The sequence below is a fragment of the Mustelus asterias genome, chromosome 15 (assembly GCF_964213995.1).
Source record: "Mustelus asterias chromosome 15, sMusAst1.hap1.1, whole genome shotgun sequence".
Lineage (NCBI taxonomy): Eukaryota > Metazoa > Chordata > Chondrichthyes > Carcharhiniformes > Triakidae > Mustelus > Mustelus asterias.
The window spans coordinates 32,497,259-32,516,569 of record NC_135815.1 but is presented as its reverse complement, the minus strand read 5'-3'; the positions used below and the strand labels follow the sequence as shown (position 1 = coordinate 32,516,569).

Here is a 19,311-nt window from a genome sequence, read left to right as displayed (position 1 = left end):
CACGCAGACACGGGGAGAATGTGCAGACTCTGCACAGACAGTGACCCAAGACAGGAATTGAACCCAGGTCCCTGGCGCTGTGAGGCAGCAGTGCTAACCACTGTGCCACCGTGCTGCCCATTTTGACCCCTCAAACCTGCAAACAAAAATTCACTACAAATAATTTTGTCTGATTTGTCAATGAATGTTATGTTTTTCTCTCAGTGCAAGCCGTCAGGATCGTAACCATCAATCAGCAGGCATTCTGATAGATATTGAAATCTCATTTGCAATATCCAGAACTACTTTAGGGAAATGGTGTAGGGCGCTGGTGGTTCCTGGACCTGGCTGGAACAAGGGTTCAATTTGGGCAAATGATAGGAATTTGGGAAAAGGCACATTTTTGCGAGGTGTCCATCCTTTGTCTATATATTCTGAAATTGCAGTGAAGAAAAGAAAAACAAAGACTTACATTTATAATGCACCTTCCACAACCTGAGGGTGGCCCAAAGCACTTTACAACCATTGAAGTACTTTTGCATTCACTGTTCCAGTTGCTAATAAGCACACAGCAAAAAAAGGCCACAGAAAGCAAGGTGCTAATGACCAATCATCTGTTTCCAATGATGTTGGTTTGGGGATAAATATTGGCCAGGACTCTGGGGAGAACTCCCCAGCTCTTCTTTGAAGTAGTGATGGGGGACTTTTTTTAACACTTGCCTGAGACAGCAGATAGGCCCCATTAAATCATCACATCTGAAAGGTGATGCCTCCAACAGTGCACTGGAACTGAATTTGTGGTGGAGACCTGTTTAACTCAAAGGAATTGTGCTCAGGCAAGACTGGATATCAAACAAGCACTTTGATAAAACCTAACCAATGAAAGGAGATGATAGACAGAGAAGGACCCATCAAAATGTATATGGAAGCTGACTACATGCCTTTTGATAATATTGCCAAAGGGGAACATTTTAAATGAGGACAAGAAGTAGGTCAGTCATATATTCCCGACAGTGCAGAAAGAGGCCATTCAGCCCATCGGTTCTGCATCAACTCTCTGACGGTGCATCTTACAAGGAGAGATGGCAGAGAAACTACAAAGAGATGTGGGTTCAGGGTCAGGGTAGAGTGAGGCCTGGGGTCATATAGCATGGTGGGAAAGGGAAGGGGGTAAGCAACAGGTGTATTTGATCTGATAGTCTGAACAAGAGTAACCAAAAGGAATGGAGTTGTTTGCATTTGTTATTAGAAGTGAGGGTAGATGGATTACGGTCGAAGAGTTTAAGGAGATAACTGATGGTGCAGAAGTCATGATGTGGAGATGCCAGCGTTGGACTGGGGTAAACACAGTAAGAAGTCTAACAACACCAGGTTAAAGTCCAACAGGTTTATTTGGTAGCAAAAGCCACTAGCTTTCGGAACAAGCTGTCCCTTCGTCAGGTGGGTGGGAGTTCTGATCACAAACAGGGCACAAAGACACAAACTCAATTTATATTATTCTTACTGTGCAGAAATGAAGCCAGAGGTAATTTTTGTACTCCAGGACGATCCTTGAGTAGTGGATGTTTCTGGAAGATAAGAGTTAGGTCTGATAGATTTGGGTTTGCACAACTAAATCAATAAACCACCAGATATCACTTAGATGAGGGAGCAAAGATGAGAGCTAACCAAAGGGAAAGATCAGGATGATGATATTTGAGAGCAATGATTTGCTGGTGATTGTGAGTGGCATGGTGGCACAGTGGTTAGCACTGCTGCCTCACAGCGCCAGGGACCCGGGTTCAATTCTGGACTTGGGTGACTGTCTGTGTGGAGTTTGCGTATTCTCCCCATGTCTGTGTGGGTTTCCTCTGCGTGCTCCAGTTTCCTCCCACACTCCAAAGATGTGCGGGTTAGGTTGATTGGCCATGCTAAATTGCTCCTTAGTGTCAGTGGAATCAGCAAGGTAAATACTTGAGGTTGCAGGGATAGGGCTTGGGTGGGATTGTTGGTGCCGGTTAAATGGGCCAAATTGCCTCCTTCTATTCTGAGGTTTTCGAATCTCTATTCTATAAGAACATTAAAGATGAGGGAGTGATTGAGCAAATTCATAGCTACTTAGTTTTTAAAGTTCATTTATTATCACAAGTAGGCCTACATTAACAGTGCAGTTAAGTTACTGTGAAAATCCCCTAGCCACCACATTCCGGCACCTGTTCGGGTACACTGAGGGAGAATTTTAGCATGGCCAGTGCACCTAACCAGCAAATCTTTCAGACTGTGGGAGGAAACCAAAGCATCCAGAGCACCTCACAGACACGGGGAGAAAATGCAGACTCTGCACAGACAGTGACCCAAGGCCAGAATGGAATCCGGGTCCCTGGCACTGTGAGGCAGAGTGGTGAACAAGATGTTAAATTTGTTACAACCTCTGTCGTGGTTGCAGGTTTTTCCACACTGGTGGAACAATACAGTGAACTGAATAGCATCTTCTCCCATCTGCCCAAATTCCTATTTGTAACTCAGTCTGCTTGCTTGCCTGTATTTTCAATCCTTAGATTTTGCATTTGACCTAGATATATTTTAACTCGTATTTGCCTGCAACATTGGATAAATAAATGATGTGTCAAGGCTCCGTGCCACCCATCTCCACACCTCTCTGGGCCCACACATTTGCCCTCACTCGACTCCCCTCCCTTTTCTGACCCAGCATCTTTCCCATCCAGCGGGCCACGTATGCTGAGCCTTTCCAACCTTTTCAGTTCCTGATTTCAGATTTCCCCCATCTGCAGCACTTTTTTAAAACTGTTTATGAACGTTTACACTTCAGAAACCGCAATGAAACCAAAGATATAGAAAGAAAACCAATCAGCTTCTGCTCATTTTCCCCCCCAAGCTGGCTAACTTCTCATACCCCCCCCCCCCCCCGCGCACCCACCAATCGACGGAAACTTCCTCCAGCAATTAACTTCCAATTGTGCCTGTTCAGACCTCTGCTACACAGGAAGTACCTGAGAAATGGCCTTAAAGAGACAGGCCACCATGTTAGGGAAATATCACAAGAATCCCCAGGCCCCTGATTATCCCGTGAGCAATCCGATGCCGATGTAAAGTATTTTTGAGTTGATGCCTTATTGGCCCTAGTTCTAAACAGTAATGGTATAAAGAAAAATAGTCCAGTGCACCACATGATGAATTAATACTGGGACAAACTCAATCCGGTCATCGGGGTAAGAGCTGGAGCGGACCCAGTTCACTGTAATAAAAAATAACACAATGTGATCATTTCAATAGTAATCCATAATATTGCTGCTGGAAAAAAATGAAAGTCGATGAAAATCCTGGGGACTACAGAAATTCTTAGTTCCAGTAGCTCAACACACTCGGGTAAATGGCCAGCCAGACGTCTGAATAGCTTCTAGACACTGCATCCATATCTGATGCATTCCCCCGTATACAATACTGTGCACTTGGACTTTTATTTGACTTGATATTATGTTGTTTAGATAAGTGCGGAGGCAGATACATTTTTAATTACGGGTCTGAAATATTTCAACCCACAGTCAAAACTCCATGAATTATTACATAGTTCCAACGTGTCAATTAAACGGCGTGATAATAATTACGTCTATTTGACAAGTTGAGTAAAATCAAAACACAAGAAATACATTGGAGTAAGTAGTTATTTACTGAAAGATTTCCCCCCCCCAACCAAGCCTTTAGGTAGTTTCCAGTAAACCGCTGAGAAATATTGTGTTAACAGGAACTCCGCTTCACCTTACTTCATTTTCTCTCCCCAGACTGTAGCACAGAACTACTTCCTAACATCTCTCTGTGTGATATTCTGCAAACAGTGGTCGCAATGTCAGCAATTTTAACCGCAGTTTTATCCCACTGAATATTAGCCTTCCTGCAGTATAGCTCAGAATAGTATTTTGCTATCATATTTCTAGCAATGGATGGTATGGGGGATAGAAGTAGAGATCACGTGGACGGGATAACAGAATATTTCTGAATTGATACTGAATGTTCGATAAAAACTGAAATGCAGTTAATGTAAAGACCGCAATAGTTAGGTAGAGTGTCAGCCTCCACACTCTCATAGCTCGTTACTGGTGCTTTTAGATCCCCTTATGTTCATTTTGAATTATTGAAAATAATATTTATTTCATACAATTATTTTAAATCCTTTATATCGAAATCTAAAATGCTCAGCATTATACTCAATGAATTAAATGCATATATTAGTTCAAAAATTAATTAATAATATATATTACAGATCACAAATTAAATATATAATGTATATATTACAGTTCACAAATTAATTGCTTAAATGTATATATTACACTCCACAAATTATTACATTTAATGTATATATTGCAATTTTCAAATGAATTACTTAAATGCATATATTGCAGTTCACAAATTAATTACTTAAATACATATATTACAGTTTACAAATTAATTAATTCTATGCCTTTATTTCATTATACAAATTAGTTAATTCAATGCATATATTACGTTATACAAATTAATTACTTAAATGCATATACTACAGTTTACAAATTAATTAATTCTATGTATTTATTACATTATGCGAGTTAATTAATTCAATGTATATATTACAGTTTACAAATTAACTACTTAAATATATATATTACAGTTTACAAATTATTTAATTCAATGTAAATATTACATTATACCAATTCATTAATTCTATGTATTTATTACAGTTTACAGAAGTAAAAATGGAAACAACTTTAATATGTGTCTCTTTCTCACTCACTAAATAGACCAAAACGTCTTGTGGTTATCTAGACAGGAGACAGAAGCTAACATATACCGTTCTGTCTATCTTCATGCCTGATTGCATGGGACATTGTGGATATTGGAATGTGTTGTCGTTGTTGTGGTGTGAACCTGATTTGGGGCTCATCATTTTGTGAATTAGTGGTTGGAAATAATTCGATATTTCGGGGAAATTCGCCTGTGAATTTAGTACAATTTCCGATGTCGAATTCTTCAAATGAATAACATTCGATTCTACACCCAATTCCAGTTAGAAATCATTGTCTTTCTCTCCTCTTCACTCTGGGAGAAATCTGCTCCTTCTGACTTTAACCTCTCGTAACAGGATGCTTCCTGTATACATGTAGAAGAGTTATAGTTTTTGTCATGTACCATAGATTATGGTACAATAGATTATGGTATAGGACATATCCAGCATGATTTTTCTCAGAATCAATATTATCAGATTGAAGTATTGTTGAATTTGCGTACTGCCAGCATTAATTCGTAAATTATTTTCCCTTTTATCTAACTGTAACGGGATCAGGTTTTTTAACCACCTGACGAATTAAAATCATACGATATGCACAAGCGGTCATCCAATAACGTTACTGATAATACAAAATGTAACCATGATAGGTGGCCTCACTGTATCCCGCCTTTTTGTGATACACAAGGTGATTTGCGTACAGGCGGCTTTCTCGTAGCAAGTACTGTACCCGGGGAAAAGCCAGGTCTCCCAAGATGTACATCTCTGGCATTTGGAATGAAATGTCGCCCCCGTGTTAATCGCCCCGAGTAACATCCACCACCCTGCGCGTTATTCATCTATTAATAAACGACAGATTAAAGGCTGAAATCTAATACCGTGCTAAATTTCCTTCATTAGTAAACTGACCGCGTTGTCAACCCTCGTTCGTTCAATAATTCTCTCTCTCGGTGCTTGAGCTATTAGTGCGGGAAGCAGGCTATTTATACCAGTTGACTCATTCCGCCACAGTGCATAAGATGCCTGTCGTGAGACAATATTGTGTTGAGATTATGGATCACTGGATCATTAATTCATGCTTGAAATTTGGCACATTGAGTACTTAGATATGTTGAAGGATGAGTTGCAATCCCTGGAGTTCAGAACTGTTGGTGTTGTGAATCTTTACCGGCGTGATGAAATGATAACAGTCGGCCAGGTTGTGCAGTGCACATCATGATAGCAGTGTGCATAAAATGCATTTTTAAAATCAATCCTAAAGCGGCAAAAACGGTCACTGAGGTAGGTAGAAATACAGAGAGAGGGGACGTTAAACCCAGCCAAGTTTAAGTCGGGGAGAACTGATTTACTGCCGCTTTCTGTGCGCTCTGTTTCTTCCCCGCTCTCATTGCTAATGTTACCCTCCATTTGAATGGATCTTTTTCCTTCTCATTGGGCTGCGAAACGTGTGCCGGCCTCAGTAAAATCCCTGGAAGTAGCCTCCAATGTTCTCACTTGCAAACTTGTAAGACAACAGCTTAAGTGTGTGTTCGATAGATCAGCAGTTGTGTGGCTGTTCAGACCGTGCTTTCTGCTTTCACCTCGCCAACAGAAATTGCATTTTCCAAAATTAAAGACAAGTGTTGCTGTTATATTGACTCTTGGCAGGGCGACCGATGTCTCTTACGTTTGGAGGAATTTAAAAGGCGATGTTTGATTGCTCCTTAGTCCGATCCGGGGCACTTTCAGATTCCTAGTTTTTTGTATTTGTGAAAATGAGCGTGCAGATTATCCAAACTTAAAAAAAATGACATGCAAATAGAACATGTTTTCCCTCCGCTCTTTAAACCACAAGTACGAACTCATGCAAGTTAGCATGGGGGAGAGAAGATCGTTGTTGTTAAATGAAGTTACTTAGCCTTCTATTTTACGATGCTATTATAATACAGTTGGCAAAATTGAAGGCTCGGTTATATAATGTGCGCTGTGTAGATCTGTAAAGAAGTTTGACATGTTCTGGATAAGTGAGCAGTGGGGATGGTGTCTCTTTAAAACTCATTGCATTTATTACTGTGAATCTTCCGGACCACTCAATCCAGGAATGCGAACCCCTCTCAGCGGGGCGAAACAGTAGATGGCGTATTTCTTAATTGCAAAATATCATTTCTCGAATTTTGGTCTCCGAAATGTGTTACTTGTTCTGGCAGTACCACCCTACCCACACTGAAGCGACATTTCCATCAAAATAGGTCTAACCACAGTTAAAACTTTAAAAAGGCAAGAAGCTTTCTTTCCCCCCCAAGTTGGAAAATAATGCAGAGATCGCCTGAAAGCGGCGCATGAATCAGTAAAGGGACACACGTTAATGCCGCACACATTAACAAAATTGCTTAGAATGACACAGCCAGGAAACAACTGCAAGAAAATATATTGTGCAATGCTTTGGGGCTTTATAAATATGTCTCCAATGTGATTTAAGAAATGGTTTGGAGTCACAGAAGAGCTGGAACACAATTGACGCACACGAACTAAAATAGGGACTGAAAATGCCTGAAACGCATAGCCAAACAGGCAGCATCTATGGAGAGAGAAAACAAAACGACTAAGCATTTCAAATGTGGGTGCTTCACCCGAATTCTTCAGCCTCTTTTACAATATATTTCAGTGTTCATTCAGAATAATTTATCCATTACTTTCCCACCATGCAGATTTCTTTTTGCAACTAAGCGAATATGCATATTGATCAGAATTCCGTTTGACTGGGATCGTGGCGGTGCAACTTGCTTCCTTAAGAATGGCCCAGCCCGAAATACAGTATGTATTTTGCAGAAAACGCGGTGGTTGGGTTTCTCTGTGTAAATATTACATACCGTACACCGTGTCGATTCCAAGTAAAATGGGAGAAACCGAAATAAGAATGTGCACGATACAAAATAACATTATTTTGGGCATGTTTCATTGGGATAAAGGGACTATAAACATACAAGTTGTTTTGATCTAGTTACGCTCTTCATTTTTATGATTTGCTCCTTAGGGGATTTTCACAATAACTTCATTCCAGTGTCAATGTAAGCCTGCTTGTGACACTAATAAATAAACTTTAAAACTTAAAAAAAATAGGTTTGAGAACTGACGCATTGGAAAGTAGATGTAAGCAATCCAGCGTGACTTTAAATAGACACTTCAGTCAGTAAACTGTAACATTCGCTGACAACAGTCCTGAATTAATAACCTGCATGCAAAGAACCGAATACCTTATTTAATGCTGATCTTTCTCTGTACCCTAGCCGAGACTGTAAACTACATTCTGCACCTTCTCCTTTCCTTCCCTGTGAAGGGTATGCTTTGTCTGTATAGCGCGCAAGAAACAATACTTGTCACTGTATACTAATACATGTGACAATAATAAATCAAATTAAATCAAAAAAGCTGCCGGAGAGAGTCCAGGTTGCGTGCCCTTCATTTATTACCATTCATCAAATGTCGCACTAATCAAAACATTTTTTTTTTTGCCTTCTTTCAGGCTCCTCTAGAATTTGAAGCATGGTTGCAATTGTTAATTAGTGGCTAATAGCCAGGTAATGTGCGCTTGATGGATAAGTGTGTCATTGCCAATCACTCCACTCATTCATATTCCCAGCGGCGTGGGGAGGGCGGAGTCAATGGGGAGGGGGCGGGGCCAGAGCGCCTGCGTCACAATTGTCCCCATGATTGCCATAGGTATGGACCAATAGGATGGCGACATTCAGGGAGTGCGGTGCGGTGATTGGTGAAGATCTCCCTTAATAGGCGGGGATCCCTCGCGCCTGCTTTAGCCCGTCCCCGGGGCCTGGGGGGGGAGGGCATGCTGTGGTGCTCTCTGGGATTTGTAGTCCCCGGACAATGCCTGGACCCTCAGCGGCCAAGCTGGAAGGACTACAACTCCCACGCTGCCGCGCGCGGCACTCTGTGCCTGGCTACTTTCACCCTGTCAATCAGCACGCGTCAGGCTGCTTTGCTTATCAAGGTTTGTGTGTATGGGGAGGGGGGAGTGCAACCAATGTGAAGAATACATAAGGAAAGGAAAGGGGGGGGGGGATATCCCCAAGTGTTATCTTCCCTCCTGCAGGGTAGAAATTTTACTGTACAATGTGTAAAGTTCAGTCTCAAACAGGCACCCTCTTGCAGTGAGTGTTTCACACCAACTCCCAGAGTGAGAACGACATGAAACGCAGAAAGATTGCCATCGCAGCCGGGCTTTGCTGTTCATTCTTCCTGGGCACTCTACTGAATTTGTTATTTATCCCTGGCTTTGACCATCATCAGCAGCAGCAGCAGCGCCTGGAGAGCCCGGGGCAGGATCAGCTCAGCCTCGACCCGTCCTCATTCTTCAGCCGGGTGACCGACCGAGACCTCCTGAAGCAAATGAGGGAGAGGTACGAGGAGGTGGTCCGCTATCGGCAGCAGCCAGGCTCTCCGGCGGCTGCAGGGAGGCTGGCCAGACCGCTGGAGAGGCGCTTGATGGACCTAGCCCAGAACAGCTCCCCGGATCAGCTGCTAACCCAGCAGCAGCAGCACAGAAACCCCGGCTTCCAAAAGACTGTGACAGGAGAAAGCACCTTGGTCTCCAGCAGCTCAGCCAGCGCTTTTCGATTCCGTTCCCTCTCTCTGGGCTGTCCCCACATTAATAACGCCAGCAGTGTCCATTACTTAGGCTCTGGCTACACCAAAGCGGTGTACAAAGCCGTCCTTAACGAAACGCTGGCAGTGGCCTTAAAGTCGGTGGACTTTGGGGGACATGACATGGAAAACTGTGTCAAGCAGTACGGGACACTGGAAGATTGCTATAGACTGGCGTCGTACAAGCTTGTCAAAGAGATGACACTTTTACAACGGTTGCAGCACTCCAACATCCTTAAGGTAAGTGGCAGGCACTGTCCACCCCAACAACTTGTTCACAGGGCAATTTCTTAATGGGAGGACTGAACGTATTGGCTTTATTTTGGGGGTTCAGCAGTGAGTCACACTCAGAACCCATCCTGATCTGTTTTGATACAAAAACAGGCGTAAAAAATGTGCCGAGTACTTAATAAACCCTATATAACTCCTTCACGGTGTTTCGGAATACCTTCATTCATGAAATAATGTGGAAAAATAAACAATTCCATTCATTAAAATATTTATTTGATCTTCGTATGACAGCACATTGCGTTTCTGGCGGTAGATGTGACACTGGACTATATATGATTCAGTAATAACTAACCAGTTATTTCGGCATCATTTCACACCGAGTCTCTGTAGAATTGGGTCCCGCTATGAATGTTATAAAGGTTTTGAAATTCTCAGGAAGAATTCACCTTTCAAAGTCCGTAAGACGCAATTATGCGCCGATTTTTTTTGAAGAAAGTGAATTAAAGGTTTTGGAATTAAGTTAGGCTAAAATGTGTTTGTTGTCCATTTTCTCTGCCGTTGTGTTATTGAGTTCTATGGGATTTTTAGGAACTCATCCCTTCTGGATTTTTGAAACTGTTGAAAGGTGGGATTTGGGAGGAGGGGGGCAGTTCTGCTCAGAATGCCGCCGCTTAGCTTTACCGGAGGAGATTGGGCTGAGTGGGTTCTTGCCGGTCTCTCCCTCGCAATTTGCCAAAATTCCCGCTGCATGCTGCTGCTTTAAGGTGACTTGCTCAGACGAGATCCAAAGATGTGCGGGTTAGGTGGATTGGCCATGCTAAATTGTCCCTTAGTGTCAGGGGGGACTAGCTGGGGTAAATGCATGGGGTTATGGGGATAGGGCCTGGGTGGGATTGTGGTGGGTACAGACTCAATGGGCCGAATGGCCCCTCCTTCTGCACTATAGGGATTCTATGAGATCGCTCCCTGGAAGTTTCTTTTTAGCCTGAGAAACTGGAATGTATTGTCAGCGCTGAGTGCCGATTGTCTCCAAGACATTTCAACCCGAAGTGTTTTAAATCAGCGTTATAAGAGCTGGATGGGATGGGGTGGGGGAGAGGGGGGGGGGGGGGGGGAGGTCGGTGTTATTTATGGTCAGGGGGTTTTCAAAACGGCAGCGGGGCAAGACGTTGGCTTCGGCTGCAAGATGTTTAAAATGGAAATCAGTGAATCACTGCTCCAACTTTAACACTGCTGGGTCGTAATGTAATTGATTCTAAAATGGAAAGTGATGTCTCCGCAGTATTTAAAAATAATCGCTGCTCGCAGTACATTTTGAAACATTGCACAGAATATAAAACCCATCACCACATCACCACGTGGCTCCGGGTAGTTTTCGGAGCGTACATGACATGATGAGCTTCTCTTTGCAGGTTTAGTGAGACCACTGCGTTACTCAGGGACTGAACAAGGCTTTGCCAGGCCGCTTACTACAGTTTCACTCATTCCCGCTGGCCAACACTAATGATAAACTCGGGCTGGGGGGGATTTCCGTCCTGCCTTCTCTATCTCGGGCTGCCTTCACTCTCAATGATCTGTACTTTCCTTTTTTCCCCCCTTCTTCAGCAAGCAATGTAGAATCAGCCCTTCAATTGTTGCTTTCCCCAGCCAGAAAAGGGGATTGTTTTGTTCGCTCTGATTTTTTCTCTCAGACACCATTCGAATCGATGGTTTTCTCCCAGAACTTTGCGCGTTTGGAGGGGGGCAGATCCGCCGGATAATAGACACCAGGGTAGACAGAAAGAGGGCGGGAGGGGTGCAAATTAGGAGAATATTTGCGCACATGTAGTCCTGATTTGGAATAATTTTCTGGGGGAGACAGTGAAAGATGTCAAATCCGTTGGTGCAGTTTCTATAGTAACCGTGCCTTCCTGGGAGAAGGGATTTCACTCCGGACAGATGGCAGCTTTAAGTGTCATTTGCAAGATAACAGCTCTCTCTGTATTGCTAAGACCCGATCCAACTCAACTCTGGTCTTGTCCAGTTCAGCCCAGACTGGTCCCGGCTTTCAATATCAGTCAGTCCATGGCCTATCTTCGCTGGCCGAAAGGTTTCAGCTATAAAGTAGCGCTTTTCCTGGGCAAAACCTTTTTTAAAAAATGGATACAGGCGCCTATATTAATAATTTCCGTTATTAAAGGACTTATATCTTTATTGTAGGAAGGTTCAGCGAGGTGAGATAGCAAGGATAGCACCCAGTAGAAATTACTGAGTCAGTCAAAAAATCTCTCCTTCTCACGGTCCTTCCAAAACCTTATTTCAAACAAGATTAAGGGCTGAATTCTAAATGTTTCACTCAATAATAGCATTTGATCCGACCCTCCGCCTCACCCCGCTACCCCCACATTAATAAGAACATCTATTATGTCCCTCAGCATTCCGACTGTTACATTTTTATCAGAGCGACGAGGAAATCGGGGTGGATTTATTTCAAACTTTGTGTAAAACGTTGCCGTATGAACCATTATTGTTTTTTTAAAAAAAATCAGATCAAAACAGTTAATGAGGTTGATCAGATTTTCGACTTCGGTCTGTAAGTCGCCCTATAAAGCGGAGACGGTACCCTTCTACCAGCACTCCATGATAGGCCCTTTAACACGTCGCTGTAATCAATTTAACAGTCGAATTAGCCCGTGAAAGGACACCAGTTCATTAAGTGATTGCAGAATGCAATCCACAGAGCTTCCAGGAACAGGAAAGCTCGAGATCCGGCCCCGCATCTCCCCTAGTCAGAAAGCACCTAACCAAAATTCAATCTATAGATCCAATACTCACATACACAGAGCATCAAACAGCGAAACCGTTCCCATTTGCACTGTGACTGGACATTGCTGGTTAAAAAGAGTTTACGATAATTGAAGTACATTAGGTGGGTAATCAGTGAAAGTTAAAGTGCCGCTGGTTCACTGTCCAGTTGCCTGTGTTAATATACCTCCTGGATTCTCACAAGGTACAGGAAGAGATGCTTTGTGAATTTCAACGCCAAAAGTTTTGATAGAGTTTTGGGCTTCAGTGAGAACAGATCATCCAATGATTATTACTGGACATGAAATGCAGACCATATTATTGATTTGATCTGGCTGGCGAGGCTGCTATATATGAGATTTGTTGCCTCACTGAGATATGGAAGTTTCCTGAGAAAGATGTCCCTTTGGAAGATTTGAATATGCATGAACCCCTACCGCGTGCTGAAATCTCTGACCAAGGACAGGTGACAACATGGAGAGAAAGTTGTTGGGAAATTGAAGTTATTGACAGGAGGGACATGTTTGTTTCAGTGAGGCCTGTTTAATGCAAAAATTGAAATTGGCCAGAGTGCGATCGACGTGGATCACTGATTTATAACCAGGTCTCATCAAAACTGGTCCAAATGGCACCCGCCGTTGCACCTAAAGTGGGGATGTCCACTGCTCCCAGAGTTGTCTCTCACACACACTTATTACCATCCTGTCGCTGGTCCCTTTGAATCTTGTATTAGTTATTTCTCAGTATACTGACTTCCTTCAGCTGACTACAAAAAATATCGACCCCAGAACACCAAAAATCTCACGGCAGGAGGAGTGTTTCCTCACATTGCCATCCACAAATCGGGGAAATCACTGCTGTGCCATTTCTCTGGTGAGACAAGATTATTCTAAGATATTTACAGGGATACCCATTGGAAGAATGATACCCCGATTTTAAGAAAAGGTGTGTAGTTAATTCCTGAGTGACATTTTGAGAGACAGATATAAGCAGCAACTCTTCGACCTTTGCTACTGCTAGATTTATCTGTATAGTGTTGTGGATGTACCTACACTTACCGTGTTCAAGAAATCGAGGCATCCCCCCCCCCCCCCCCCCCCGCCAACAGCTATTCTATCTAATGAAAGGCGATGTTAATCCACTGCTGGCATGCGGCGCTTCCAATTATTGAACAGAATTTGCACCTCAAAGTCGGGAATTAACCACCATGTAATGGATGGACCGGGTTAACGGGTAAAGGCGGCTCTGGGTGCCGGTCGCGAGTTCACCAGTGTGGCGCGGGAGTGAAGTGGCTGATCAGTGAAAGATGTCACTGGAGTGTTTGACATTGTCACTCTTTCTGATATATGCAGCAGGCAGGCAGGCGAAGCAGGCTCCTCCAATATCGATAAAAAAGAACGGCCAGTGGAAACAGAAACTGTCAGCAGACTGGGAGGGTGGGGAGGTAACATAAATTGTCACCAGTCTGAACATTTACAGGCGCCATCTGAGCAGGATGTGGCTTTCCTGTGTATTTTGGAATTAATCTTATTCAGATTAATGCAGAAACTCTCTTTTCGAGTGATTCATTTTGTGAATGTGTCAAATTAGCCATCGCTTTACAACGAGAAAGATGTTCGAAGCAGAAATGCAAACAAGAAAGGTTTATTCTGGCGGGAGGCTGGCTGGACTGGGCTATCTGCGATGACAGATACTCTTTAACCTCATTGCTTTCCGCTTGGGCTGAGCTGCTATTGATCGATTGCCTGTCAATTTCCGCATTCGCATTTCGCCAACTACTGAGGGTGATCTTTGCCCCTCCACTCCTGAGCGAGAATGGAGAGTGGGTGGGTGGTTTGTGGGTGTCACCCCTGCTCACCTTTCTGCCTCTTGCGGGAAGGAGGCATCCATCATGTTTCAGTGACCCTAGAGGGCACATTTCCCAGTCCTGAGGGTTCAGCGCCCGGCCCTGAGGCCCATTCCCCAGCCCTGAGGGCCCATTGCCAGTTCTGAGGATTCATTCCCCAGCCCTGGGGACTCAGTGCCCGGCGCTGAGGCTCGCTCCCCGGCCCTGAGGCTTAGTGCCTGGCGCTGAGGCTCAGTGCCCAGTCTTGGGGGCTCAATGCCCAGTCTTGGGGGCTCAGTGCCCAGTCTTGGGGGCTCAGTGCCCATCTCTGAGGCTCAGTACCCAGATTGGGGGCTCAGGGCCCAGTCTTGGGGGCTCAATGCCCGGTCTTGGGGGTTCAGTGCCCAGCCCTGGGGGCTCAGTGCCCAGTCTTGGGAACTCAGTGCCTAGTCTTGGGGGCTCAGTGCCCAGTCTTGTGGGCTCAGTGCCCAGTCTTGTGGGCTCAGTGCCCTGTCTTGGCGGCTCAGTGCCCTGTCTTGGGGCTCAGAGCCCTGTCTTGGGGGCTCAGTGCCCTGTCTTGTGGGCTCAGTGCCCTGTCTTGGGGCTCAGAGCCCTGTCTTGGGGGCTCAGTGCCCTGTCTTGGGAACTCAGTGCCCTGTCTTGGGAACTCAGTGCCCAGTCTTGGGAACTCAGTGCCCAGTCTTGGGGGCTCAGTGCCCGGCCTGGGGACTCAGTGCCCTGTCTTGGGAGCTCAGTGCCCAGTCCTGGGGGCCCATTGCCAGCCCTGGGACTCAGTGCTCATCCCTGAGGCTCAGTATCCATATTGCCTTGGCATCGCAAGTGCACATCAAAATACTGCTTAAATGCTACAAGTGTCCCTCATCACACGGCGCAGGAACCGTCCCAATCTAGATCATATGACAAGGAAATAAATTGTCTGAATATTGCCATCAAATGAAGGCATTGTACCCAGATTCGTCTGTTCTGCTGATCTCATGGTTAATGGTTAACTCGTGATGAACTCAGGGGAAGGACAAACGCAGTCCTGACATCCAACTATTCAGGTGACTGGCGAGGATCAGTTGGAATGTAGACGGCAGCTAATTTCTTGTTAGGTTATCTTCTCAGCACTGAGCACAGGCTGTGTGTATGTGTGTAGATGGAAGATTTGGAAGGAAGCTTACTTGAGCTTAATTATTCTCCCGCTTTGTTCCAGTGATAGCAAAAGAGAAGGGGCGAGGAGTGCCTGTTATAGTCACTACAGGTTGTTTGTGTGCAAGGCGGAGAAAGCAATGGGAAAGGGTGGGGGATTTTGGGGGCGATACATTTCGGTGCAGAGGAACACACATTCTTGTTGGTTTTGAGTTGCTGCCTATGGAATTCAGTGAACCAATACATATCGATTCTGATCAAACATTGCAAAGGTGGCTGGATCCATTACATATGGTTGAAACCTTTAGATTTGGAGCAAGTTCAGGATAGAAATGCCATGGTCACATTACATCAGGGAGATGGAGGGAGCTCGATGGGCTAAGGCACTATTTTTATGTTCTTTTATATGTTGTGTGTGAGTGAGGGGGGGGAAATTGGGATAAAGTGAAGAAATAAAAATAAGAATTGGGTACAGGAAGGGTAAAGCAGCTTTTTTTAAGCTTCATTTTTATGGCAACATGCAGTGATATAAAGTAATTTTGCTTGCTGATGAATACAAGTGTGTATTAAAATCCAGCAGATGACCAGGCATCCTTTCAGAAGTGTGAGATCCAGTCCAGGAGGCTGTCTCTGCTCACTTTGATTTCCCACTTCCCATATTGGTGCTTGTCAGAATTCGGGAGACCTGTTCCTCAAGCTAGCCCTCTACACTTAGATTAACGCTAACTCTCCTGCTTTGACAGCAAGATCTTAAAAGAGGAAATAAACTAGGCCGACCAGGATTGGATTTCCTAAATCCAATCTAATTGGAATTGTAATTTTCTCTCGGATCTGTTTCAATTCAGCTTCCCAAAGAACACTGAAAGTTAGTCTTGCCGTCAGTAATTTTAATGAATACAATGCACAACATACAGGATTATGTTAAGAGAAAGCTCCAACACATTATTTCACACACTTGGTGCTAATATGAGTTAAAGAGGCCAGGGGAAAGTGAATCATCATTTTGCTCAGTAATTGTCTGAGGAAATTATGAATAATAATGTGTGGCCCATTCAGCACCTAGAGAACCAAGTCAAAAAGTGAGTGTTTTATTCCAGGTCAGACTCAGAGTTAGTAAGCTCATCAGTCATATAAGTGAATACAAGAGAGTTTGTGCCCCAGAGCATTATTGTAGCAGCCAGTGGCAGATGTATCTCTGTAGCACAAGAAGATTGAGGGCTTCAGGTTTCACCAGGGCAGTTTAAGAATTTGAATTCAATTTTAAAAATTTGGAATCAAGAATTTGCCCACAGTAAAAGTGATCCTGAAACTGCTGGCCTGTCTTCAAAAATTCAACTGATTCATTCACCTTCTTTAGGGAAGGAAATCTATTGCCTATCCCTGAATTGGCCTGTGTGTGAGTCCAGTCCTGTGCTAGTTCATTTGACTCTTAATTTCCTTCTGTAGTGATCTACCAAACTCTTGAGTTGTATCAAACAGCTGCATAGACTGCAGCAGTTTAAGAGAGCCACTATCAACATGGCAGGCCAACTTGGAATGGCCAATGAATGTTGGCCGTGGTAACGATGCCGACATGCTGAGAATGTTTTTACAAACAGGGGTATTATTCCAGACAATTAACATACCCAATACTACCCAGTATGTCCAAGAGCAGTACCTGAGGAGGCTCAAGCTGACTAGGAATAACTGCAATTAAGATATTCTGCTGAGTTCATAAAGTCCTCAAAGAAGTCAGCCATCTGCAGTGCACTATACAATGTCAATGGAAGTCAATACTACTCTCAGCACACATTGTGTGACATGTACTCTCTCCATTAGAGCATTAGATTTTTCAATATCCTTATTTTTCTTCTCAATTTTTTGTCTCCTCTGTTAAAGGTACAGACTCATGCTGAAATATGTTTCAGAAGGTACTGTTGCCCAAGTGCTTGCTGTGCAAGTGTGTCAGTGAATGTCAGCAGACTACTTAACAGTGGAGTGCATCAGAATGGGGCTTGATTTCATCCACAGATGCACACTTCCCAGCAGGGCTAACTGGCTAGAACCAGGAGAAGAAAACCAGGCTGGTTTTCTGACTCACGTTGTGGCATCCCGCTGGCTGAGAGCAGTTTACGCCTGGGGTGAACTTGCATCTTTTCTGGCTTGTGTTCTGAAGAGTAAACAAAAGACTGTCAGCCGATCAATTCTCATCCTTTCCCTTCATGAGCACATCCTCATACAATGCCTTCCCTAAACATTATTGACATGGGCAAGGCAGGAAAAGAAGGACAAGCTTTGCGACCAATTTCAGAAAAAATGGTGGCAAATTCTTATCCAACTCCAGAAGGTAATGAAACAGGCAGCAGGTGTCCATGGTTACCCATGATGCATCGCTGAGTAAATGGACCTGGCACATCCCTGCTTTGCTCCAATGTTCTCCTCCAGCAAAAACAATGCACATACCACAGCATTTCCCTACCTACCATATTTATAAGGAAACTGTTGTGGACAACTTCAACTTTTTGAAAACAGAAACTCTTGACAGGCATCTAATCTGACATCTTGTCTACATATTTTCTCGGCATGCTCTTTAGTCCTATCGCAATCTCTTTTCAACATCATACCTAAATCTACTATATCTTAATCTGCCATAACTTATAAAATTCTAGATCCTATCTCCAAGCCTTCTAAGTCTAAAAGATTTCAGTTTAGCCTTGTTGCCCTACTCCACACTTTCTATAGAGCAATTTGTATCACCTGATGTGTAGACCAAAATATGTTACGTGTGAATGCAGCAACACCTTACATAATCTTATTTACCTGCTGAGTTTGAAGGAGAGTTTTGATGCCTTCTCAATAAAAGCTGACAATAAAATGAGCAGCAACATGTATAATTGTTGCCACTGATTTTGGCACTGTTCGGCATGTCTGTTGCAACTCTTACCAATTTTTACAGATGCACCATACAAAGCATCCTTTACGGATGTATTACAGCTTGGTACGGTACGGTAACACAGTGGTTAGCACTGCTGCTTCACAGCTCCAAGGACCTGGGTTCGATTCCTGGCTTGGGTCACTGTCTGTGTGGAGTTTGCACATTCTCCTCGTGTCTGCGTGGGTTTCCTCCGGATGCTCCGGTTTCCTCCCACAGTCCAAAGATGGGCGGGTTAGGTTGATTGGCCATGCTAAAATTGCCCTTAGTGTCCTGGGATGCGTAGGTTAGAGGGATTAGTGGGTAAATATGTAGGGATATGGGGGTAGGGCCTGGGTGGGATTGTGGTCGGTGCAGACTCGATAGGCCGAATGGCCTCTTTCTTTGCTGTAGGGTTTCTAAGATTCTAAGATTCTAAGATGGTACGGCTCCTGCTCTGACCAATAGCACAAGAAACTACAAAGGATTGTGAACATAGCCCAGTCCATCACGCAAACCAGCCTCCCATCCATTGACTCTCTCTACACTTCCCGCTGCCTCGGAAAAGCAGCCAGCATAATCAAGGACCCCACGCACCCTGGACATACTCTCTTCCACCTTCTTCCGTCGGGAAAAAGATGTAAAAACCTGAGATTGTATACCAACCGACTCAATTACAGCTTCTTCCCTGCCATCAGACTTTTGAATGGACTTACCTTATATTAAGTTGATCTTTCTCTTCATCCTAGCTATGACTGTAGCACTATATTCTGCACCCTTTCCTTTCCTTCTCGCCTATGTACTCTTTGAACGGTATGCTTTGTCTGTAGAGCACATGAGAATCAATATTTTTCACTGCATACTAATACACGTGACAATAATAAATCAAATCAAATCAAAGGGGATTTATCAACTGAGAGGAACCTGCTTCCAGCCTGTGTGTTGTCATCTGGCATGTGGCTATAAAAATAAATCAAATCAAATCAAATCATTTGCAGACTAAAGCGTTTTGCAAGATACTTCATCCACATTGGGCAGCACGGTGGCACAGTGGTT

At 43.9% G+C, this 19,311-nt stretch overlaps 1 protein-coding gene across 1 annotated transcript in view; it reads left to right on the top strand.

Annotated features, from left to right (window-relative positions):
- Positions 1 to 8,714: 8,714 nt before the first annotated feature.
- pkdcca (protein kinase domain containing, cytoplasmic a) overlaps positions 8,715 to 19,311 on the top strand; it is a 67,177-nt gene continuing 56,580 nt past the window's right edge. Inside the window, exon 1 of the mRNA XM_078229712.1 lies at positions 8,715 to 9,613. Coding sequence (XP_078085838.1) covers positions 8,918 to 9,613 — 696 coding nt within the window. The 5' untranslated portion in view covers positions 8,715 to 8,917. The remainder of the gene's footprint in view (positions 9,614 to 19,311) is intronic.